Source organism: Ammospiza caudacuta, chromosome Z, assembly GCF_027887145.1.
Source record: "Ammospiza caudacuta isolate bAmmCau1 chromosome Z, bAmmCau1.pri, whole genome shotgun sequence".
NCBI classification, from domain to species: Eukaryota; Metazoa; Chordata; class Aves; order Passeriformes; family Passerellidae; genus Ammospiza; species Ammospiza caudacuta.
Window position 1 is genome coordinate 62,165,224 of NC_080632.1, and position 26,375 is coordinate 62,191,598.

At 38.6% G+C, this 26,375-nt stretch overlaps 2 protein-coding genes across 3 annotated transcripts in view; one reads left to right on the plus strand and one right to left on the minus strand.

The window, feature by feature from the left end:
• Positions 1–1,014: 1,014 nt before the first annotated feature.
• On the minus strand, positions 1,015–11,231 carry GIN1 (gypsy retrotransposon integrase 1). Of its 2 annotated transcripts, none has more exons than XM_058824118.1 (9): positions 11,131–11,231; positions 9,429–9,473; positions 7,950–8,095; positions 6,865–7,058; positions 5,466–5,771; positions 4,564–4,752; positions 4,304–4,471; positions 3,573–3,861; positions 1,015–1,792 (listed from the first exon to the last, which is right to left on the minus strand). In XM_058824118.1, exons 3-9 carry the CDS (start codon positions 8,086–8,088, stop codon positions 1,494–1,496), a joined length of 1,584 nt encoding a protein of 527 aa, XP_058680101.1. In that variant the 5' UTR covers positions 8,089–8,095; positions 9,429–9,473; positions 11,131–11,231; the 3' UTR covers positions 1,015–1,493. The 2 variants fall into 2 exon arrangements, with proteins under 2 accessions (XP_058680101.1, XP_058680103.1); XM_058824120.1 differs by having other exon boundaries at positions 1,535–1,792; positions 3,595–3,861.
• A 1,922-nt stretch (positions 11,232–13,153) lies between these two features.
• Positions 13,154–26,375, plus strand: part of PPIP5K2 (diphosphoinositol pentakisphosphate kinase 2) — a 46,722-nt gene continuing 33,500 nt past the window's right edge. Inside the window, exons 1-4 of the mRNA XM_058823250.1 lie at positions 13,154–14,233; positions 23,050–23,413; positions 24,951–25,146; positions 25,499–25,589. Coding sequence (XP_058679233.1) covers positions 23,270–23,413; positions 24,951–25,146; positions 25,499–25,589 — 431 coding nt within the window. The 5' untranslated portion in view covers positions 13,154–14,233; positions 23,050–23,269. The remainder of the gene's footprint in view (positions 14,234–23,049; positions 23,414–24,950; positions 25,147–25,498; positions 25,590–26,375) is intronic.

The window sequence follows — 26,375 nt, forward strand, 5'->3', positions numbered from 1 at the left end:
GCCTTACTCTCCCGTTTTATCCCTGACAGTAGTATTTTCTTCAAAAGGATGATATATAAAAATAAATATTTATTCCATGTGTGCATACACACAATGTACTCAAAAAGACTCTTTCTGAAGTCTTGGTGGAGAAAAACTGTATCTGTAGGACTGCATTTTCAGAAGACACAAAATAGTAAGAGTGGTAATTATTTTTCACTTGAAGTTTAAGATAGGATTCTGGCATGGTGTTGACTGCTTTTCTCACATAGATACTGCCCATATTAAAGACATACTGTAGTGTACATTTAATTTCTGTAGGAGGTAGGTACCTAATCAGCCTTGATGACCACATCGAATTGCCTAAAATTAACTGAAAACTCCTAATAAATAGTACTTTCCTCCACTTGTGTTAAGTCACATGACATTCCGGAGCAGAAATGAGAGGGATCATAAAAATTCAGACAGCAAGATAAGCAAATCTTCCACAGCATCATCCATAAGTTGCTGAATTTCTCATTCAGTTTTATGCTAGTTTTCCTCATGTCAATTCCCTACCAAAAAAAACCAAACCAAAACCAACAACCCCCCCCCCCCAAAAAAAAACAACAAAACCAAAACAACAATAAAAATTGACTTCCACTCATCAGTTTTCCATGTGAAAAAATTTCTGTGCTGCTGACTTTGAGAAACAGTCTTCTCGGCAGGAAGTCCAGACTAGAAACAACTTACTCAAGGAAATCAGAGAATAAGTTAATACCACTGCTTCATGTTTCATAGCCCACTGTCCATGGAAAACCTCCCCAACGTGCACAGGCTCAGTGAAGAGGTAACTGTAATGGAGAAATCAAATGTTTGTGGAAAAACCACATATTACTATTAAGTGCTCTTAAGGGTTTTTCACATGCCTGAAATATTAAAACTGCCTACACTAGTAGACTTTTGATGAGCAGGGAACAGCTGAAGTCCTCATTGTTTCATGCATAGAACACTACATGTATTTGATTTTGGCAGTTTTATTGTTTTGGGAGATCTTAAATGGATTAGGGTTAAAAGTTGTACAAGTCAGATGCTGCAGCTTCTCAAAACGAATAGAAAACTGTTATATAACAGGAAAAGGAAGACATGAGCTTCGCTGTAGTGGAGGAAAAATTTACACCAACTTGCTTAGGTTTTAATTCATCTGACAATGCACATTAGGAATAAGTCATCCAAGGATTAAATGGAAAAGGTCATTACAGTGAAATGATGCATTGTGTCCTGAGAGGATAACAGTAAGGCATGGCCACATTGCCATTCTACCAACAAAATCTGGAATTGAAATGCACGATCAGAATATGTGCTTTTACTAGCGCCTTTTCTTAACACCCAGACAAATTAGATACCTAAAGCACTCTTAGATTCATAAAAGAGTAAAGTGGATTGGGCTAAGGAGGTTGGAGCTATTACTTTTTTTTTCAGTTTGCCACAGTAGTTCCAAACTGCTTGGCAATGAAATGTGATAAAGACTATGCTTAAGTATCCTCTGTCTTTGTCTGAAGTGTCCAACAAGGTGATGGCCATTGCTCTGGCTTTGTAATGTTTGGTTCAATGCAATGATCTTCTCTCAGCTCAGACTCAAGTTTACCATCTGCTGATTCTTGGTCTTTGCAGGCTGCAGGTGGAATCTGTACAGCAGACACGATATCTCTTTTGTAGGCATTTATTTCTTTTTCAGCAAAATAGTCTGCTTGGCTTGAATTATTAGATCTTTCAGATAAGCCAATATAGTCATGGTCAAAAACTACTGCACCTTGTAGAATGTAATGGTTGCCTGTAAAAGGAAAGTAGCCATTAGTTCAGATCTCTGAAGCCATACCTGAAATGTTAGTGAGGTGCTAACTTACTTTTCAAAATAATTTCCAAAAGAGGACAAGAATGTTTGAGTGACAGTAAACCGATTATGTGAATTTCCCAATTTCACTGAGGATCAAATGTTTGGCATCTCGTTACATCCACAAAATAATCCCTGGGATGATCCAGATTTAGACCTGTTCTTAGCTAAGTCAATGATTAGCTTGATGTTTATCTTAGTCACCTACTGAACTAATGCTTTAATACAACTACTAACTTGAATAAATGGACATGTAGATTCTTTCATTTTTGTGCATGCACATGGATAAATGTGGTTTCTTCATGCTCTCGCTGGAAAATCTTAGTTCAACACATAACAGGCTTCCTTAAACCATAAAAAGTTTAAAAAGTAAATAAAGTAGGTAAGTAAAAAAAAAAAATGAAGCAAAAACCCCCAAAATCTATCCCAGCCAAGACCAAGACAGTCACTTCCTGAAAAAAGGAATTCTACGTCTACACACTGCTTCTGCAGTACTCAGGAGTAAACATATTAGGTTCTAATACTACAAAGACCACTACTTTCAGCTTTTCATACAGTGACATAATTTACCAAAAGTTATTGTAATAGCTATTCATTATTTATATGGTTGATATGCATGTGACTTCCTCCTCATGCATCAGCAATTTAATGAGGAAACAGAAGGCACAGAGTGATCATCCAAAAAAAGTAGAGGCCTCGTGATATGAGATGAAATCTGTATCTTAGTCACAAAATCTATAACTGATGATTGACAAAATATTTCAGCTTGTTACATGAAATTCCAGAATTAGTTTCAGCATTGTGAATCTCTCAGCTTTAAGCGGAGATGGAAGAAATTACCATCTCAATGTATTTTATCTATTTACAAGAACCAAAGTTTGACCACATGTGCCAATACTGTGGGAATTATTTTGCTCTTCAAGAACCCAGAAGTAAAAAGCAGCTTGTTCTGCGACAGAAGTCTGTGACAGACTTCTGTATACCAAGTATTTAATTTTTTTGAAAATGCCTCTGGTGACTCAAAGACAGCAAGAGCAGAAAAGAAACACCTGCCACTGTTTGATTTGCAAAGCAGCAGGCTGAAAATTTAAGACCAAGAGCAGAAGTTGACTATCCAAATCTTTGGAAATTTCTAGCCATCCTACCACATAGCATGACTATACTATTTACAGTAAGAGAAATGCTGACTTCTTTAATAGGACAATTTAAAATAAACTATTTCAAAATCAGTTCCCTGACGTAGTCTTTCTATTTTACGGCTTTAGAAGACACTCCAATGTTGTTAAAAAAAAAAAGTCTCCATTGCATAAGCAAAATTAATGTGACTCCTCCCTACACCAAAACAGAGTAAGAAAATGCTCCTTGAATACAGGTCAGCCTGCTTATACTTCTAGCATATTCTTATACTTTTGTCAGCCAGCACAAATAGATCCAAGCCAATGATTAGAAGCAACTTTATTAGAGGCTATTTTTAAAAAGAGTTTGAACGTTATTCATGAGCTCTGTTCCGTGCTCTGCATAGTTTGACATGACACACACTCACTAGCTTACTTAGCTATTACACCACTGTGTGTGCTAATATAACTCTCACTGGTTACTGAATGATACTTTTTCATTCTAATAACCTAACACCACAAGAGAGAAGTTAAAAAAACCAAAACAAAAAACTCAACTCTTTTTACATATATAAAAATACAAACTTAAAAACTATTATATACACCTTTTTCACTGGACCCTCTTACATATGGCTTGAGGTGAGACATCTTGATGGATCTTTTCAGCCTGGATCCTGTAGAATCTCTTAATATTGCACAGCCATTTTCTGTGATGTAATCTATGATATAAGGACCGATCCATTCCGACTGGAAACGACCATCTTTCCACCAGTTTTTTCTTTGCCTGAGGACTTCATGACCAACTTTAAGTTGAAGAGTATTTAATTGTTTTGACTTCCTTTTGACTGTGATTTTGGTTCTGATTTTTGGTTCATCTGGAGTTTTTTTATCTGCCTACAGAAAGATAAATGTGAGTTACTTTTTTTTTTCAAAAGTAATCATGCAATTTTGTAGCATTGGTTAACAGCGCTTAAGCATGACATTGAGTGGTCTTAGATGTGTGTAGTTTGTAATTATGTGGGACTGACAAGTGATGAAGAAATTGCTTTTATCTTCATAAATCACTGCTCCACAGGCAATAGTTTTCTACTTCTCTATTCCACCCTCCAAGTCAGACATAGTAAACTTCTGACAATCGGTCTCTTTTAAGGGTACTCCCTCCAAATACATACCTGTTACACCGAAATTAAGGGATCACAGGGGAAGGAAAACAAACTAAAAACCACCACTCAACCCCCCACATTATTTTAAAAGGTTAATTATACTTTATAGCTCAGAACTTTTCATCTTTATCTTCAATCTTCTTACTAGTAAAATTCAAATAGATAACATTTACCTGGCAACCTGAGGTTTTGTCTTCTTCCAGTGCTTGACTGAATTTTTTAGTTGCTTCAAATATTTTGGCAAAACTACTGTATTCTCCTTCCACACACATATTCATGGGCTCAACAACACGTGGATTACGGCTGAACATTTGGAAATATGGAGTGTTTTGATCTGGCTCCTATTTATACGGGGACCAAAAGCAAGGAAATTTAGCATACAGCTTTGCCGACATTTTGGAGGACTTCAGTCAAAAGAAGAATGTTCACATACCAAATTTGTCAAATTGAAAGCATAGGCTATAGCGGATAAATGTTCATCCCAATCGTTTGGATGGTCTATGCAATACTTGTTAAGGAAAGTTTTGATTGTTTTTGAAACTTTTTCATTTACATCATGTGTCTGAGGATAAGACAATACAATTTGCTTCATTCCAAACAGTGCAAACAGTTCTTCATTTATCTTCAAAATAAGAAGAACACAATTAGTGACCATTTCTCCTGTTTTGTATCCCATTTCAAGTAAAAAAACCCTCAGATTTCCACCTCTTTGGTTGATATGATGGTGACTGGGAAAAATCTTGCATACCTATTGGCACAGAACACACCAGGACTGTGAATGAGAGCTAAAGCACTAAGTAGGGCTTAGGAGCCAGTGATTGATGGTTCCTAACCACATTTTTGCCATTTAATTTGATCTGTCATTACCTCCATGTCACAATCTGATGACTTCAACTCTTAGAGGAGCAAAGTGTGGTAAATCCTTCATAATCACTATAAGCCAACTTCAAAAATACCTTTAGCTATTGCTATCCTGGGCAAAATGGATGAAAGACATACATCAGAACGCAAATTAGTGTACAAAAAGTGTACAAATTTATGCCAATTCAAGTAAGTGACAAAACCTGCACTATGACTGCCAGGAGATAATTTTACTGTGGTCTTTTTACAAAGAATAAAGTCCTAGGAAACATTGCATAGCATTACAATTGCAAATAATTGGTTTGACATTTTTTATATTGTGCAGACATCTTTACTTTTTCAATTAAAGAAAAAAAATACTAAAGTCTTTCTGAAAAAAATTCTAAAATTCAAATCTAATATAAGGGAAAATGTATTTTTCTTGAGGGGAAAAAAACAACAAAAAACTGATTAACTAGCCATGTAAATAATTACCTGATAAACAAGCTCCTTCCCCTGATCAATAGGCATCTTTTGAGGTGGCCCATATAAGAAAAACACATTTATGATTGCCTTAGCAATTTCAGCTGCCGAAGTGTCATGCAGTGGTAAGATAACAGTCCATCTTGTAAACAAATCTGTCATAATTATGATGTATTTGTGACTTCTGTTGGTAACATTGAAAGGTCCTATTAGTTCTATAGTGACTGCTGTCCATGGATCCTCTGCTTTGATAGGGTGTATTTTGGGTACTCTGGTAGCTATGCTCTTTGCCACCTGGCAATGCTGGCAAGCATGCACCTAGAGAAGACATCAGGGAAGGTGTTATCAAATGAAAAGTGATGGTGAGGTGATGACAACCATCAGATTCACAGATCTCCACTACATCTCTGTAAATCAGGTCAGACTACGCAATGCAAAACAAATTTATCACTTTTCTTTTTTTGCCCTTAGATTTTTCAGAAACAGCAAAAAACCAAAATAAAACCAAGCAATACTGAAGTCCAGGAAAGGGACATGTAAAAGAACTCACAGCTGAATTCTCTCCATTCTGAAAGCAGTGTGCTCTTTCAAGTCCACACTACAAATTTTAAAATCCATTACTATCTGTAAATTGTAAAGGAAGTAGGAAGCAACTGAGAGTGAAAGGAAGTCCCAATCATTCCCCTTTTGGCTCATCTATGTATGCTGTGACTGAAAAACACTGGAAGTATACATTATCTCCCATGCACAACAACTTAATCTATGGGATAGAGAACCTTTGTCCAATCTAAATTGAAACGAGAGACTCATTTTAATGTCATGTAACAGTTACACATGAACTCAAAAGTATTCACATGGTGCAGCAAGCCAATAGCAACAGTAATTTGGCCTTAAACTATTTACATAGTTTCCTGAACAGTCAAATTGTGCAAGGGGTTGCTGCGCCTGTATCTTCGGGTGGAGGAGAAAAAACTTTCCCAAGCTTTGATGTGTTTAACTATTTCCTGAACACAACTTATTGTAAAGCAGAGACACCATTTTCATATTCTTATCTGCTAGCAGCTACTCTGGTCACACATCCTTGTGATGGCCCATTGCATCCTAACAAAAATACGTGAGAGTCCTTCCACAAGAAACCTCTCTCAGGGACTGGATGTGCCCTGCCTACCAAAAGAGATTATGGCTCCCCACCACACCATAGTGGTGCACAAGCCACTAGTAAAAGAATGAAAAAGTAGTAAAAGAGCAAAAAGAAACACCATGCATTGCAAAGATGACCAGCTGCAGTGTGATTGTAAGCTTACATTTCCATCTAGTGAAACAGGCTGGGCGCTTGCTGTACCAAAGTTCACAGGATTACCAAACATTTGTAACAGACTACATAAAGTATCCTGTAGCTATGAAGCCATACCCACTGCTTGACATCATTTGTTACAGAGGTCCAGTAGTAATTACACTCCACTAAAGTCAGTGTTCTTGATATACCATGATGAGTGCCAGCAGCACTTTTGTGGCATTTCTCAAGGACTTTTTTCTTCTCTTCATCTGAAACAATTACCAGGCGCATTTGTTTTCTGTCTTTTCCAACATAGAACAACTTGTTTTCTGAAAGAAGTACCAGCAAATTATAAGCAAGTGCTTTGTCTTCTGTTCGGTTTACTAAACTACTGAGCATGACTCAGAATAGAATTTATTACAATAAGTTCACTTTTGTAAACATAGCTTTTTGTTTATAAACATTTCAATTATGTCCTTCAAAGAGCCATTAGTTCAGCCATGTTTATTATCTGGACACAGAGTTACAAGTGCAAGTCAGAATGCAAACAGCATTCCCACACGAAATCTGACTGAAACACAAACTAACACTGGGACTGGAAAGGAGAGGTAGGAGTGTTGAAACTGTTGTTTGTGAAGCTGTTGAGTGCCTGCCAGCAGCCTGACATCGATAGTCAGATATTTAACTCCTCCCTGCCTTCTCTCTACACAACACTGGCAGTTTTGATGGGATTGAGACAGTAGAGCAGACTACAATGGCTCATAGAGGCTCATATATCTCCCAGGGTTGAAATAAAGTCGGGGAGGGCCTGCAGGCTCTCAGGTAACTGATGGCAAAATTGTCCTTGTACTTCTGCCAGTCATCCCCCACAATGGATGGAGCATTCCTTGTCTCTACCTGCAGATCTATTTCCTCTTCTGTAATTCTTTCAATTATGGGTTGCAGTGACTACATATTTCTACAGTATAAAAAAGATAAAAAATGAGGTTTGGCTTTTATATAGATAAATAAACCTATCCTGGAATGGACTAAAGCAGATTGAGCTTCCATTTCTACAAACATCCTGTTATATATTAACCAGGGATTTGCAGAGCATTTGCCTCATAAAGAATGCTTATTAAAATCACAGAATGCTGCAAAGCAAGATCCCACTTTTTTTAATATTAGGAAATCTTCACCTTAATGTCTATTTTTAGCATAATTTGAGAGAAAAGTTTTACCGTTGAAAACAAATTTTTTGGCAGCTCTCCTGATTCCACTTCTTTCACTTGATAATGTTGTGGGATGATATTCCCCTGTTCGCTTGTAGTATGCAATCTGCTTCAAGTGAAGCCCACCACTTTTTCCACTACGAACCATTGCCAATCTGAACAAAATGGACAGAATTTATTAGATAAATTGTCAGAGAAAGACAATGTCAAGCTTTTACTTACTTCTTTGTATCTCAGAGCTACATATCCTGGTTACGTAGCCTCTAAGAAGAGATTACACCATCCACTATACGCATCCACTGTCAACTTTAGCAACAAGGAGCACTGCTTGAAACACTAACTTTGTTCTAAGCAGAGCTGATTTTGTCAAACGATATTTTAAAATTTCCACACAACGGAGGCTTCTACTACATTCATTGGTCAGGCAAAGGAAATGGTATCAAAGAGAAAGAAACTGTTCATCTCATTCTTGGATACCTCTCAAATTCAGTTGTGCTTGCGACAGTCCAAAGATTCATCGTAGTTGAGAACAGGAAAAAAAACAACTTCCCAAAGAGAAATGAATGGAAATTTATTTTTTTACTAATTAATCAGACAATTAGATTTTGAAATTCCAAACCAAACTCTGCATGTGAGGTAACAATTTGTTCCTTGACACAAGCTGACTTCCCTGATAACATTAATAAGCAATAATGTCATTAGCAAGATGGGCCACTGATACAGAACCTGTTTGGGTTTGGCAAGAACAGCATCAAAATAATTATGTAATAATGAAAATTGAAATATTCACAGATAGGATAATTGATGCAGCTTCTACATCATTTGTGGTTTGCTTTTTTCCCCAAATCTTTTCCAGCAGCATAGACAAGGCAGTAGTTCAATCCTGCTTTCATCAATGTCTGCAGGAGCAGGACCAAGCTTGGGGTCAGCCATGTCATAATTTCATAGAGAATACTGGTTATCCACAGCATTAAGTAAATTTATTTCTTATCCTGCCACTGTTCCAATGCCAGACTGTGACATTATGTAGCCTGCTAAAAAGAGTAATTAGTTTGTCTGCCATATATGATAAGTGGAAAGTGACAATATCCAGTCACTCAGGAATGAACATCATCTCATTATGTGGTGATGCTATTTGAAAACAAAACGTGCAGGACAAGATGTCTATTTTTCAATTTATAGATTCTGACCTACCTTTACTATGCCGGTGGTGGGAAGGAGGTAAAGACCTCTTAAGAGTGATTATGCCTTTCATTTCATCCTTTCCTCCCAGAAAACAGAATGCAATATGTCATTTTTGGAACCTGCACCCTCAGCTAAGCACTGCTGCTAGCAATGGCAAATGCGTGACAGGAACTTCCCATTCAAAATGTGACAAGGCTTTTGCCTCACTGAATACTTCATTTTATACAAGCAGGAGCTGGTTTATCAAAACAAGCCAAGTCTCTTGTCATACAGCATTAGTGCTTTGAAGTAAAATTTTCATACCTGACAGAACTAACACAGATGTACTTCCCAACACCACAATCTCACCTGTGAAAAAAGACAGTGTTTCAGAACAGGGAAGGAGAGGAGCCAGAACACAGGACTGTTCCAACACTGCAGTTTCCTGTAGCGAATATTCTCCATGGATCCCAAAATTGCCCATTTTAATGAAATGAAGTTGCACCGGAACAATATACTTCTAACCAGGACCACAGCATACACTTCTTTAAAGCAAACATGCTATCCACATTTCTGCAATGGCAGTTTCTCTTATAAACATTTTGAAGAGTTTAGGTAAGCCAATGAAAGAAGAATGTGCTTCTTTCATTGGCTTACCTAATGTAGCACCCACATACATTAATTTAGTAGGATCCTGATCCAGCAAACTGTTAAACACTTAAGTCTGCTGGACTGCTGTCTAATATGAGCTTGCTTCCTGAATATTTAATTTCTTATGCCCCTACTAATCTTTTCTCCCACTACCTAATTTACTTTGTTTGGCCTACTCCTAAAAAATGCCAAATAAAACAGCCCTGAAAAGAACAATTTATAAAATCTTCTGGTTTTCTTATTTATTCATATTATTAATATGCTATATCTCAATACTCATAATGCATCTGGTAGCCTAAAAATCAAAGACATAAAATCAGCTATCCATTTTTTAGTACCTTAGAAGTTCAAAAAGTGTACTCTAGAAAGTATTTTAGCAAAGAGAATGAAACTTCCCCATAACCAGTGGTCTTTTAGCTTTAGCAGCTTAGCCAAAATAGTCACACCTGCTAAAACGAAGCTATTTCATCCTTTAATGCCCATTTTCTCCTACAGACAAATGCAATCCTAACTGCAAAACTATTCTTGCAGTCCAGATTTTGACCAATTCTCCTACTTCTGACTGCTGTTCTTATAAGAAGCAGGAATTGCCTGTGGAGCACTGAATCACGGTCACAGAATGGTTTGGGTTGGGATGGACTTTAAAGAACATCAACTTCCAAACTGCTGCCGGGTTCAGGGACACCTTACACTAGATGAGATCCCTCAGAGCCCCAAACCCACTTGGGTTCGAACACTTCCAGGAATGGGACAGGCACAGCTTTTCTGAGCAACCAGTTCTAGTGCCTCACCATCCTCTCAGTAAAGATTTTTTTTCCTAATATCTGCTCTAAACTTGTTCTCTTTCTTTGAATGCATTCCCCTTTGTCGTATCAGTATATGTTCATGTAAGAAGTCCTCCTCCTGTTCCCTTAAAGGCTGTTGCCAGTACACAGCTTCAAAACACCGCTTTTCTAACCCAGGTGCTTCAAAAAATGTGTCAATCAGACTGACAGACTCGCTTACATTCCGCCCTGGTTTTGCAAGCTGCGACAGAGGGGTGGGAAGGGCGCCTATGAGGCTGAGTGGGTAGGCACGCGAAACTGCGTCTTGCCGCCCGCGGTAGCGTCAGCCGCCATCCAGAATTCCAGAGATTCCTCTCGGGAAGGCGCCTCAGCATCCCTCCTGCCCACAGCACTACACTTCCCAGCGTGCATCGCGCCTGCGCAGGGCATGCCGGGAGCGGGGGTCTCGAGCGATCATCCCCTGGGCCTCGCACTCCGCGCATGCACGAAGCAACGCCAACGCGAACTTTTTGCTTCCCGCCACCGCCCCCCGCCGCCCTCTCGGCCCGGCGGGCACACCCGTGAACATCCGCCTTGCCGCGGGCACGCACCTGCTCCGGCAGAGGTACCGGCAAGGCCCGTTGCAGGGGCCACAGTTTCCTGGCCAGACCAACCACAGCCACAGCCCCAGCGGCGCCCCGAGACTTTTGTGGCGCCCCCGGAAGTGGCGGGAGGGAGAGGAGGGGGCGGGGCAGCGGCGGTGCCGCCTCCTGGGGGAAATGCGGGGCCGTCGCGGGCAGGTGAGGTGGCTGTTCCCCTCCTTTCCCGCCTTTCCCGCCTTTCCTTTCTTCCCATTCCTGGCCCGACCGGGACGCAGGTAGGCAGCGCGGTGGCTGAGGCGAGCGGGAGTTCCCCTGAGAAGCGGTGTCGCAGTGGGCGGGCAGCGCAGGCGGTGCGGCGGGCAGAGCCCCGCGGGCTCCCCCCCCCCTCCTCGGACACGCCCAGGGCTCCTGCGGCGGGCGCGGCCCGTGTGTGCGGGCAGCGCTTTGTCTCTGGGTCGTTCTGCTCCCGGACGGGGTTTCGCTGAAGCAGCGGTGGTGCCGCACACCGGTCTGTGAGGTTGCTGTCAGTGTCAGATGAACACGGGGTGAAAGGTGGTGTGTGCCTAAGCGGGGATGGGGAGGGAAGTGAGAGAACACCTCTTGGAGCTGTGCGTTTGGAGCACTTTGTTAACATCCAAAAACTGGTGATAGATTCAGTATAAAATAAGTTGCAGCAAGGGAGATGGCTATCTGTAATCAGAATGGGGGGGGGGGGGGGGGGGGGGAGGAAGGACCAGCAGGAGCCCTGAAGGTGAGAATTGATTACCTATCAAGAGCAGAGATGAGAGAGATGTAAAGACTGCATGCCCCGTGTTACATTTATCTTTGTTTTCGTGGTGTTTTCCAGAACGTGGGAACTTTATAGAGTATTGGTAAGCTTTGAAAATGCTGGGGGTTTGGCACTGCGATTGTTTCCCTGTAGTTAGTCACGAACAGTAAGACTGGGGGATATCTATATCATAACCACAAGGAAATACGTAGTTTTCTTTCTCATACAAACTTCTTCTGCTACTGGGGTACCTTTACAGCTGTTTGTTACAGTGTTTTTGGATTGTTGTATTGGTCTTTTTAAGTGCTGTTTCCCTCTGATCTGTTTAGTCTGTATCTTTCCAACTTTTCTGCATCCCTTCTGTATCATCTTTGTACTCAAAGTAGCAAGCCAAGGCTGTTTTTTTCCTTGGAGTATCAAAATTCTTGTTGAATTCATCTTTGTCTTGGTGAACAAGGTTTGATTCAATCAGTAACAGAACTATTCTTGATATGAAACACTTTTTTATAGTATATGGTGACCTTTGTTATCTTTCTTAGCCTATTTCTTGTCTGTTGTGGTTCAATATGTGAGAAATTAGAATTTTTATACTTACTGGCTTGTCTTGGTTGTCTTATTCTTTCTATGGAAAAAAGTTTCACCCTTCTGGCAGTTGTGATTAAAACAGATCAAGGCCTCCAGAGGCTGAGGCAAATGAACTTGGGTACCAGATTTTTTTTTTGCAAAGCCTGTCATCTCTACAAAGCTGAATTAAAGTTCTTTGTGAGAATCTGGAGAAGCTATTTTGACATCTGTGAGTAGGATTTTAAAAATTTTGGAAGCTGGCCTTCCTGAAATATTCAAACTTGTCTTAAATATAAATGACTTTATATGATATGTTTGACAGAGTATGATTTAGAAAGGAACTTGGAGGTTAATGAATGTGAAGGTTATCTGTTCTGTGCCTATGCATGAGACACTTAAAACACATGCCAGATACCAGTTTTTGTGGTTTGCCAGTTTAAAATAACACTGCCTTCCTGTGTGGAATATAAGAGATATTTACTACATGGGTTTTTCTAGACTTCTAAGGCTGTTTTAACACTTGTGTTAAGGGATAGTAATTGTTTATTTTGCAGTTTCAACCAGAGAGTTGAAATATACCTGTGATACTGCAATATTTGAAGATAAAACTCAGTTTTACTTGTGTTGAAAAGTTGCTCTTCTGCTGGTGAACTGCTAGGGAAAAATAAGTTCTGCAAGCAAAGAACTTGGTCAGGAAAAGACCCATTGAAAAGTTATTTCACTTTAGGTTTGGTAATTCAAAATTACTGAAAATACTTTGCCTAACTTACTATATAATTGCTGGGAGAAAAGGTAGACATGGGGAAATCAGCCAAGTAGTTTGAAAACTGGAACAGTTGTGCTTTAAGATCAGAAATCTTATTTTTGAACAACCTAGAAGGCATGTATCTCCTTGCTGCAAAGCTAGCCTCTCAACAGACGCCTGGCTTACATGGCTCTTCTCAGTTTTCTATTGCTAAGATACTGTAATACAGAGGATCAGACTGAATGTTACTTTTGGTAGAAATCTTTTTTTGGTACAAATACTCTTGGAAAATAATAACGGTCCCCAGAAAAAGACTTAGGCAACTGAAGTTTATTAGCTAGCCTGTCTATACAGAGTTTTGAGAAATGTTAGGTACTCCTGAGCAGAGTTCCAGTAGGAAATGTCAGTAAGGAGGGTATTTCTAGATTCCTGATGCTTGAGAGTGGGTGCTTGGAAGTGTCTCATTGGTAAGATTTGGCAGAGTAAAGACCTGTCTTCTGCCGGAAATACTGAATCAGCAATACTGATTCCCTCTCCTGTAAAAAGCAATCCAGAGGCCATCTTAAAAAAAAAAAAAAAGAATAAAGAAAAAAAACAAAACCAATGGCATAACAAATAAATAAAACACAAAAACCCTGTTAGTGGTGAAGAGAGAAAGTGAAAGGATTGTAATAGCCTAGTGGTTAGAACAGTTGATTGAAACAGGACAAATACTATCTCTGTTCTCTCCTGTATCAGAGGTTTCAACTCCCTGTTTTCTGTTAATCAGAAGCGTGTCCTAACCACCAAGCTGAAAAGTGTGTGGGTAAAAACATCTGCATGTATACATTACTGCTGAAGTTGGAGTATGAGTAACAGTGCATAGTTTTTCTTCCCCAGAAAACACATTCATTGGCCACCAAGTGCTTACTAAGCAGAATCATGGAGCAGATCCTCCAGGGCACTTGGAAGAGAAGAAGTTGATGGATGACAGCCAATGTGACTTCACTAAGGCAAATTTGACAAATTTAGTGGCCTTCTATGATCACTTTCCAGTAAGTAAAAGGAGACCGACTACAAGAAAGCTGGAGAGGGACTATTTACAAAGGTCTATAGTGATAGGACCAGGGGAAATGACTTTCAGGATGAGGAATGAGAGATTTAGATAAAATATTTAGAAATTCTTTGCTGAGGAAATGGTGAGGTACTGGCACAGGTTATCCAGAGAAGTGGATGCCCCATCCCTGGATATCTTCAAGGCCAGATTGGATCAAGCTTGGAGCAGTTTGGTCTAGTGGAATGTTCCCTGCCCATGGTAGGGGTTTGGAACCCTTTGAACCAAAACCATTCTCTGATTCTTTAATATACAATGACACATTTTTTACATAAATTTTCTAATATATTAATTTATTCATCCATGAAGAAGCACTTGAGCACTTAGTATGATCTCCAAAGTAAAAGAGGGTTCCATCCTGGAATAGCATTCCTGTCCATGTGTCTGCTTCATGGGTTACAGCTCCTGCAAGGTGCGCAGGCTCTCTGTGGGCTACATCTTCTTTCAGGGTATATCCACAACCTCCAGTGTGGGGTTCCCTATGGGCTGCAGGTGGATCTCTGCTCCACTGTGGACATCCGTGGGCCTACAGGGGCACAGCCTGCTTTACAGTGGGCTGTCAGGAAATCTCTAAGTGCCTGGAGCACTTCCTACATGTCCTTTCTGAATGAGTTTGGGGTCTGCAGAGTTGTTTCTCTCAGTTATTGTCACCCCTCTCAGCTGTTGAGCAGTGTTCTTTACCCTTTCCTAAATACCTTGTAGGAGAGGCATCACCAGCATGGCCAAGGGGCTCAGCTTTGGGCAGCAGCAGGTCCATCTTGGAGCTGGCTCTGTCTGACATGGGGACAGCTTCTGGTGTCTCTCACCCCTGCAGCCCACTCACCACCAGAACCTTACCAGGGAATCCCAATGCAGGCACTTGCCTGGCAAGGAAGACTCCTTTTCTTCTTGAGAAGGTTTTTTCAGGTTTCAGTATAATGAAACTGGAAGGTGGATAGTCTCTTTTGCAATGGGAACTGCTGTGGTTTTTCTGGTGGAGTAATACATAAACTGCTATATAGTAATGCTTCTGGAACATTGTAAAAATATCTGCAGTGCTCCCACAGACAGAAAGAATTTAACATGTTTACAGTCATCATTTGCATAGATCTATCTTTTTATCTTGTCATTGCATAGATCTTTTCATGTGGCAGTCTGAGAGCTGTGCTTGGCTTGTAGGCAGTATCAGCATCTGGCTAAAAGCAACACATAAAGGCTACTTTTCACCTTTTCTCAAGATTCTTGTCATGATTAGGGAATATGTTAGCATCTTGTGAAATTCAAAGCTCAGTGTTTAATGCAAGATTGGAGCAGGTGACTTAGTTCTTGTAAAGCTGTGTGATGTCTTTTATAATACTCTTTTTTCTTTGTTACCTTTTTTTAGCCCATTTCTTGTCTGTTATTTTGCACATCAATGGAGTTTCTTGCCTAATGTTACTGAGATGCAGAGCTGAGTTACTGAAGATGATGATAAACTTCGTAAGGCTATTGAAGTTAGTATTTGCTGAAGGGAGACAGAGGTTTTTCTCAGCTTCATCTACTATACTTGGACCTTATAAATTCCAGTACTTATTTAATACCCTTATATCCCCCTGAATTTCATGATTGATTGATTTGTTTCTTTATGGATTTTTCTTTGTTGGGGTTTGGTTGGTTGGTTTGTTTAGATTGTTTAGGTTTGGGGTTTTGTTATTGTGTAAAAATTATCAGGCAGTAACTATAACATTCTTTGTGTTTAAGAGATACTGGGATAGAGCTGCTCAATAAGTCTTTTTCAAATTTAGTCCATCTCAGTAATGTGCTGACAACTACTGCTCAGCACCTCACAGGATGCGTGTGGGGAACAGAGCAACATCTGTAAATGTAAATGTTAAATTTTAAATTTATTTAAATTTTGTATTTAAATTTTTTTATTTAAATTTTGTAAATGTTAATTTTTTTATTATTGATTACATGACACAAGAAATTTTGTGTTTGAATTCTGTCCAGTTTTAAATTGGAGAGAATATGTTTGCTTGCTCTGTAAGGTACAGCAATAAACCAGTCATATATTTACTGGCAGCATTGTCTTCAGCAGCTTCTGTGTTTGACATCCTTTCCCTCTTTTTCTGCTTTTTGACTGTCCTGTCTCTTCTCTCTTCCTGGTTGTTTGTTAGACCTGAAAAAATGGTGGTTTTGAGTATGGGTTCTTGTTAGTAGTTCTAAAGTCTCACATTTAAGCTTGAAGTATTATCGGCTTTTTTTGAATCATCTGTGGAAAGGTGTCACACATGCATGGAAAGCTCTTGGGCTTGCAGTGCTCAGTGCTCTCAGCTGGCAGACTCCACTGGTCGTCTTCTTCCTGTCTGTCCTCTGCTTTCACCTTTTTTCCTCCTCATGCTTTCTTTCTTGTGTCACCAGCAACCCAACAAACTGTTTGTCTTTGGTGGTTTCTTGCACCATAAATCGTATTGCAGAATTTGAGTTTTGAAACAGGTAAAATGCCTTGGCAGGAGTCAGGCAAACATTTTCACTGCTAAATGTACTGTTAATGAAAATACTAGCTATAGTGGTTGTAGCAGGAAGATATTGAAAACCTTTTGTCAACTTGAGACTATCTGAAAAATCGCTGTTAACATTATTTGTGTTTTAATGGTGTATATAAATTGCTGGAAGCTGAAAAAGAATGCAGTTGGAATATTCCTACAGCATGAAAAAAGTGAAACTTATTTAAAAGTGTCCTGGGGTGACTTTATGATGCTTGGATCCCCATTTGTCTGTTTAGCCCAGAAGTAATTTTTTGCGCCTTTGAGATTGGTTCTGAGGGCTATGGGAGGGAGAGTAGAGATGTGCAGTTTGTTTTCAGACACTGCACTCACTCCTCCACATTCCTGCTCCTGGACTGTGTTGTGTGTGGACAGACAGACAGCGGGACAGAGCTCTCCTTTGCTTTTTAGTTTTTAGCTAGCTAAAAGAAGCTTAGGGAGGAGTTCCCTGGACTGTGGTTTTTCTTTTCTTGGACCTGTTTAAACCTGCTCTGGACTGAAAACCCAGAAGAGCACCAGGAACTCCCACCTGTGGCCAGCAGGCTGGGCCTGGGCTGTGACATTTCCAGCACTGGAGGGGCTGATAAGAAACTGAGGGAGCTGAGCTACAGCCCACCAAGGGAACTTTCTGAGTTTGTCATCTCTTCAGAGCGGCGAGAGGTTTTATTGATTAATATTGTTCTCTTTTTTTGTGCTGATGAATGCTTTGCCTGTTAAATAGTTTTTCTGCTCTTCTCTGAAGAAATCTTTTCCTGAACCAGTTTGGCGAAGGGCCACTTGCGTTTGCTTTCTAGAGGAACCACTTTGGAGGTTTTCTCCCAAATTTGCCCAAAAGTAGGGCAAAAAGGAGCAGTATGGCAGTAGAGGACAGGGCAGTGGTCTGTTTTGTTGCTATTATGAATATATATGTGCAGAGTCATGTAACAGGTGAGCACTACTTATAACTTTCTTTGTTACTTGTTTGTAAATTCCACAATATAAATTGTTTTGATGGCATTTTAAAAAGTTGTCTTCCCAAGTGGTTGGTAATTTAAAGATATTTTGTAACTATTGCATGATGTGTTGTCTTTTTTTCTTGAGATGACGAATAAGAAGGACTTTTACTATAGTACTGTTCAATTAGTGTGAAGTATAGAAAGTGTATGTTTGCTCTTCTGATGGCTGCAGAGACACAGAAGACAATCTGGTGAAATGCTTCTGTTTGTACTGGATTTGTATATGTTCTTATTAGCATTCAAAATGTGAGTGTTAAAACTTTGAGCCCCTTTTTCATGACTGCTCAGACCACTGCTGCTGCGTTGAGCTGATTTGTTGCTTTAAGTTATTGGAATAGTAATATTTATTATGGTCTAAGTAAATATGAGAAACATCAGGGCTGGATTCCTGAGCTCCTGAAACATGTGGAATGGGGTCAGGAAAATTGTGGATATATCTTTTAACACAGTGAGGACTAGGTTTTGGCTTATTCCTTCAGAATATTCTGTGGAATTAGTTCGACAAGAATACTCTTATGGAAATTGAGAGATGTTCCTTTAGAAGAAAAATTTGTAGAGCACCATTGGAGTAAACACAGAACTTGGAATGTAGGGCACAGACTATCAAAATCTCTGATTTTCTTTATCTCTGAATTTTATCCATTTTTGGGATTTTATTTTTTGGGGGTTTTTTTGTGCTTTTGGCCAAGACACATCATGTTGCAGACAGGCCACACATTTGGTTGAAAGTCTTTTTAAGAACACCAGTACATTTTTCCACAAAAAGAACATTTTTTTTAATTTGTAAGCTGTGAAAGAGAAGCCTTGTGTAACAGATGGTGTTTAAACAGAACATAATGATGTTAACTTTACCTGGGGATGTCATAGCACAGTGGGAGATGTTTGCCTGGATGTTATTGATACTATCTCTTTGGAAATAGATCAATGTATGTTCCAACACAAAGCTTTGTGTTTTGTCTTGCTTACAGTGCAGTTGTTCATGGCTGAGATAAGTACATAATTGTGTAATATTCACTGTCTAATGAGGCTAATAAAGCAAATCTGCCCCTTATATTTCTGCTGCTGCTCACTTAATACAGAAAAATGGTGCTGGGAAGACTCTTAGGTGCTCAAGGGGCAGCAAGATGGAATTCTGTGTAGGGCACCATGAACAGTATTTCTGAAGCAGGACGACAGCTCCATCTTCTTGCTTTGCCATTTATTATTTCTTTTGGCATACAGCTAGAGAACCATGTGTTAATTCAAGCGTGATCTTACTGCATTTTTGATGTCACATAACTGTAGATGGTGTTTGGGAGACTTGTGTGAGTTGTTCACTGTAGTTGCAGTCACTTAGTAGTTCTCTTTGTTTGTCCCTTTTCTTGATTTATTTTTATTTCAAATACCACAAGAAAGAAGGGGAGATCTCAATTTTTATTGTAGGATATGAGGGGAAAGAATTTTAATTCCCATCTCTGAAAGCATTAATTTTAAAAAATAGATAATTTATTAAATATATCCTGACACAAATTTATGGTAACGACAGTAGCTTACAGTATCTGCTGTCAGGGAGCTAAACTGGCAACTATCAGCAGTCAGAATGGCAGTTTATGGCAGTGCAATTCAGTGAGTTCATGCAATAGTTTATAAGCCTGAAAAATGTCAGTATCCTTTTCTGATCCGTAGCCTTCAGTGTTACTTTTACAAACAGCATGAAAATTCTGGGGCCTAGTGACGTTGCATGGAGTGGCAAGTGACGTTGCATGGAGTGGCAATCTAGTTATTCATTTGCCTTCAAATGGGCGAACAATGTTAATCTTGGAGAAAGTAACCTGTTAATTCCAGGCAAACTAAGTGGCTGTTCAAAGTCTGTTTTCTGCACATGAAGCTCTACTGCAATGTACTTTCCAGTCAGAAAACCAACAGTCTCCAGATTCTTGAATGAGGAAGGTAGCAGAACAATGAGTTTTGAGATAGGACTGTTGGGGAACTAAGTGTTCCAGGTGATATCTTTGTAGACAAATATGTTGCTCTTTTCCTTCAGTCTATTTGTGTCGGTTTTACTTGCTTTGAAAAGTAATCCTTTTGGGCTAGAAAGACTTGGTTAATGTCAGATATTCCTGTGAAATAACTAGTCACCAACTGTATGCAAACTTCATAACTTCTGCTGCTCTCACAAAGTGTACTATAGGAATAGGTAGGGGAAAGAAGGTGTAAAAATCTTAAGACTTTCAACTTACTTGTTTCAAGTCATTGTTCTTTCCCCTTTTTCCTAAGTTTTAGAAAGCTGTTAAGAAACTGGTAACCAGTCTGCAGTTTTGGACAGTAGGATGGAAGGTGATACGAGAGGAACTTCATTTTTTGACTTCATCAGTGGTTTTTTGGTAGTGTCTTTTTTTGGTTTAATACCTGTGACAGTGTTCGCAGGAGTCTGAGGAAGAGGGAAGAGATGAGAATGTTGACTCTGTGTTTCAGAAGGCTTGATTTATTATTTTATGATATATATTATATTAAAACTATACTAAAAGAATAGAAGAAAAGCTAGCTAAGAATAGAAAAAGAAATGGAATGATAACAAAGGCTTGTGTCCCAGACAGAAAGTCCAGCCAGCTGACTGTGATTGGCCATTAATTAGCAACAACCACATGAGACCAATCACAGATCCACCTGTTGCATTCCACAGCAGCAGATAACCATTGTTTATCTTTTGTTCCTGAGGCCTCTCAGCTTCTCAAGAGAAAAAATCCTAAAGAAAGGATTTTTCAGAAAATATGTCTGTGACAAATACCTTTATAAAATTCTGTGTTAGTTGCCAGTACATGTTGGCATTAACCTCTACCTTTCTGAAGCTTGGTAGAATTAGGATTTGGAAATCTCTTTCTTCACCGTGTCATAAAGAGGATTAATTTACCTGAACACCCAATTTCTAACTCTTGTGACAGTCAGATGAATTAGAGGTTTGAAATTCTTCTTGTTCTTATTGCTTGAAAGGCAAACAGCTACAGTTCCACATTCTAAGGGAAAGAAATTTTTTGTTGGCAGAATTGATGAATAACAGATACATAGCAAATGCATTTAAGAAATAAATCTTTTTAATTCTCTTCTGTGAGCCCAGGTTTCTTATGCTCAGAACTCAGTTTCAACTTCTGAGTCTGAAGTTTTTGTAACTGTATTGGGGTGATTTTACGATAATACTTTACTCCCTAATCATCTGCTTTATGCCCATAAATGTCTGCAGTATCTTTAAGATGAGGCAGGGGGCAGGACCAGAGCCTGGAAACACTGGGCATGGGCTCAGTTCAGTCTCTCTCTCCAGTGTGTTCTGGACAGGGGACGTTGCTTTTCTGATTGTTCTTTTGTTGGATTAGGTTTTTAGGTTTTTTTGCTCACTTGAAGCAAGAAGGGCCCTCCCTTCCTGAACTTCCCGAATTTCTCGAACTTCCCTTCCCGGAACTTCCTGGAACTTCCCTTCCTGGAACTTCCCTTCCGCTCCTGGAACTTCCCTTCCCATAGCCTGGAGGCTGTACCAGGAATCCTCTCAGCGGCTTTTTGGGTTTTTGTTTCCTTGGACCGTTTTTGGCTTGTCTTGTTTTTCCTTTTTGCTTGTCTGGGGAGCCAGCAGGACCACCCTGAACCCGAAAGCTCAGGGGAGCTGAACCAAAATGAGAAAGGACATTAAAATCCACCAACTTTGGCTGCTGCAAGGAGAAGGCCCATGCCAGAAATTCAACAGCTTTCCCATCCGCTCTGCTCTGGGCTGCTATGTGATCTCCTTTTCCCTTTCCCAGAGACAAAAGGGACAAATCGCCATTTTACTCCGGGGCATGCCATCAGCCTCTGTATTGTTTTCCCTGGGCATTTTTCTGAGCTTCTTTTGTTAAGCTGTTGGTGGCTGTCTGCGTGTGTGGAGAGTAGGTTTCTGGGAATTCATATCTAGCATTTATTCAATCCCTTTCTATGCCTTAGGGCACCCTAATGCCTTTTTGTTTGGTTTTTTTTATTTTGGTTTGTTGTTATTATTAATAAGCAGGTCTTTTGAGGTTTTTTCACTTTCACTTGCTGGTGTCAATTTCTCTCACTGGCAGAAGAAAAAGGAGTTATTGAAGGGCTTTTTCTCTTTAGAGGAAAGTGCCCTCATTCCAGGGCATTTTCTCCTGAAACTTGTGGGTAAACAATGCTGTCTCTCCAAAACAGAGACAGCATTGTTTACCCACACCTAGCCTCTGAATTAGGACAGGTTCTTTCTGGGCAACTTCTGCTTTTCTTGCCATCCCCCTTCATGGTTGACCACTAGTCAGTTTACTGTTGCTTCACTTAGTTCATACGACAGCCAAAGTAATTTTCACTGATATTTAAAAACAAATTCAGTTCTGCTGAGGCATCACTGTTGAATGGCACTTGCGTAATGCCGTACAAGTGAACAATCCAAACCGTTGGATCAGATGAGCTTCTAAACTGCTTGTAAAGTAACTGCTTATTAATTTTGTAAGTAGTAGCGATACATTGTTTATAATCTTATAAAACCATATACATCTCTCAGCATCAGTGACCTTGTTAAAATAAAAGATGCCTAATCTGTGGGTCTGTTTCTATATATAAGTTATTTTGCCAATATTTTATTTTCACATGACAGGTTAAAAGGGTATAATATGTGTTTGCTTCACTGGTACATTAGTGATTAGAAGTCCTTTTGTCAGAAGGCAGTGCTAGTGTCCATCTCTGTAATTTTTAATTTTTCTCAGTGAAAATGAGGCGACACTTTGTTGCAAGCTGCCACATTGTGTTTTCATAAAAAAGATTCACTTGAGTTTTAAGACTAGGCTTTTTTTAATAGTCCTAATGATGGCTTTATGTTTTTCACTAGCACAGACAGTAGCAAACAGACAGTAGTCTGTTTGCAATTGTCATTTGATCACAAAATTTCTGTGGAAAAAACAACCAATGCCATGGATAGTGAGTTAAATATTTTGAGAATATTTTTGTTGTACATTTTCTGTAAAAATACTCTCCAATTAAGCCTTCTGAAGTTAGGAAAAAATTGCATTTGCATAGCTTTTACTTCTGTGAGTTTTATTTTCTGTTTCTCAAATTTATGCGTGAGTAGTTTGATAGTAATTTTGAAATTGTTTCCCAGGCTCTAAACATACATCTGAAAGTGCAGACTATGTGTGGTGCACCTGTACATAATTGTCCAAACACTTTTTCTAAGTAAAAAGATTTTATTTTAGATCCCTTTATCAAGTGTCTTTTTTTTTTTTTTTTTTTTTTTTTTTGTGTAGCACAGTGGGATTCTTGGAGCAGCAACTCTGATCAGTAATAAGCAGATGATAACAAGTTAAACAGTGCCTGGTAAACAACGCAATCACAGTGGCAACAGTACACAAGCAACATCAAAGAGCAGGGGACTTTGGTGTCCCCGTGTCAGTAGGAAACATGCCTAGGATCTCAGCTGCCAGAGTGCCTGCAATTTTTACTTAGATTTCTATAGGTCTTGTAGCCATGTCTGTTAATGCAACAGAGAATGATCCTCCCAGATTCTTTGTGGGTGGAGAAGATGGAGAAGGATTATTGGATTCAGCCAGATCTACAGATTATGAACACTTCTATGACCATGGGGAAGAAGAGGAGGAAGAGTATGACTCTGTAAGTACTATAAGAGCACTTGTTCACTATTCTTTGGTCTCAAGCATTATTTTTGATTACCAATTTTTTTTCAAAAATGGTTTATAAAAATATTTTTCAAAATATTTTTCAATATTTAATTATTTTTCAAAAATGGCATTAGCTTGCATAAATCTAGTACTGAAATGGTGTTCTAAATTGAGAAATTGTTCATATTCAGATAATGATATGTCTGTAATGTTTGGAAAAGAATATCAGAAAATTTTGTATACCTTGAACTGTGAAGTAGATGTGCTTAGTTTTAGAGAATTTCAGGGCAACTGAGGTTGATGTGCATCATTTGGAGACTTGATTTGGATTCTGGGAATGAACTTGATGATGGCATAAGCCTCTTTTATTTATTTGGATAGTTGGAAGCAAAAGAACTATTGGGAATTTTTCTTTTGTATGCTGTCATACAAAAGAAAAATTCAGAGTTAAGTTTTGTTTTGGTTTTTTTTTTCTCTTTCCTTGTCTTGGTATATTAAAAGTGCATGCTAAGTTCATCTTAATTATGCCTTAGTTTATTATATCTATAAAGGGTTCTGAATTGTATTTTGAGCACTGTGCTCACTGATTTTTAGCTTGCTTAAGACATACTCTTAATGGTATTATGCATTAGTCATCATGTAATTTTTTTAACTCTGTGTTGTTTGTTCTTTTTGCAACATTGCATTTTATGGAATAGATGACATTTTCACTAATTGTGAATTTGTCTAAAACGTTTAAATGCAAGACAGTGTTGCTAAAGCACTTCCTATGATTAAAAGTAACTTGGAAATGCAGAGTAGCAATGCAAAATTAGCAGCTCAGGTATCTCAATTCAGTGAGCCTATTTTGGCAAGGGAAGGTAGCTGGCTAGGTTTATAAAAAACATGAAGTTGATTTAAAGGATTGCTCTGTGGGTTTTTTGTTTGTTTCCTTTATGGAGCAGAGTATGTTGGCTGTTGCCTTTAGAAATATCACTGACAGAAAAAAAATACTGAAATTTTAACGTGAAACTAAATATAGAGTATGCAAAAAAAGTGAAACTGTTTACACACTAAATAGTTCAGAAATCTAGAAAAGTAGTTTCTTGTTTTCTAATATTCCTTTTCATAATTCACTTGTAATATTAGGTGATGAGAGGCCTTGTGACTATTAATTAGACATTAAAAAATGACATAATTGAAAAATCAATTACTAGTTAATTTCAGAGTAAGCCATAAATACGATTTTGTTCAGATCCAACACTCTTGACTTAGCCTTTGTTCATGTCTGTTTGTTCCTGGTAACAATACTAAAAAAAAGTAATATAGAGCTGTTAAATGGTTTCACTCTTGAGGCACTTTTTAGGATTTACTGTGATATGCTGTTATGCTGCATTTTGTTATATTGCTGGTTAAAAACTAAATTAATGATACCATGTGAATTTTAAGAGATAATACCTGCTCTAGTATTGTGCTACTAAAACCTGTTGTGTTTCTAAAATTTAGAACACATAAAAATTACTTTTCCCTTCCCCCCACCTCCTTTCCAGCCACCAGAAAGACAAATTGCAGTTGGGATTTGTTCAATGGCTAAGAAATCAAAGTCCAAACCAATGAAAGAAATTCTTGAACGCCTCTCCATGTTTAAGTATATAACCGTGGTGATATTTGAAGAGGATGTTATTTTGAACGAGCCAGTAGAAAATTGGCCTTTATGCGACTGTCTCATTTCTTTTCACTCTAAAGGTAAATCTCGTAATAATACCATAAATAATTGTGCCGTCTAAATTATTTAAGCTCTTTGAAAGTCCTTTTAGGTTTTTTGTCTTGCAGTTTAATAGGATTTTCCTAGGAAGTGATTCTTTTTTCTTCTTTACTATAATACAACTGACTTCTAAAGTGTGAGTTTATTAAATTATACTGTTTACATTGCTTGAGAAAGTCTTGTCTGACACAATATAAGAATAGCTGTCCCACTGGTAAATACATTTGAAGCCAGTGGAAACAGTAATGTAATGCAAAGGCTCAAATTCTTTACTAGTAAATTAAATTACTGTGTCTTGTAATTTTTATTTGTTTTTCTTAATAAACATTTTAGGGTTTCCACTGGACAAAGCTGTAGCTTATGCAAAACTCAGGAATCCGTTCATAATCAATGACTTGAATATGCAGTATCACATACAAGACAGGTAAATAACACTAATCACCTTTTAAAGCAAGCCATTTTTGTCAGAGACTATAAAAATTTGTTGTTATTGCATAGCAACAGTTCCAATGTATTGTCCCTGCCCATGGTGGAGGGTTTGGAATCAGATGACTTTTAACATCTCTTCTAATTCAAATCATCCCATGATTCCATGATTGTATAGTAGTTTAAATAAAAGTACAGAGAATGTTACACTTTATTAATGTATGCATGGTTTCCTGGAGTGTGTCTCCAGGTGTGTTTTTTTTCTTTTGCTGTTTTTGCATTGATGTATCTGAAGATTTACCAAGTTAGAAATTTGCTGGTACAATTTTCTAAAGCTTAGCAAATAAAAAAAGTTTAAACTCTTAAAGTACATATAGGATAGGTATGTATAGCAGCTGTACAAGCTCAGATAATTGTAGAATTCATGTGATTTACAGTAATTTTTTTCTGTAAAGATGATACTTAACAGAAGTTGTTGGTACTCAAAGGTCCTGTGGTTATTGAAAGCAAATTTTCTTTTGGAGCTAAGGTCATGCATAGCAAACATTAATAAAACAACAGTAAACAAAATACATGAACACTGCATCTGAACAGTGAGCAGACTTGCTATTTCGGAAGCCTTCGGTTACTGTTCTGTGTAAAGCTGAACAGTTGAAGATGTCCTTTAACAACACAATTGTTTTGTGCAAATGTCTGTTGCACTGCCAGATAGGAAAGGACTGGCGTTGCAAAGTGCATTTTTATTGATGTTGAAGAGATCACTGCAAGGGTACACCTGTGTCAG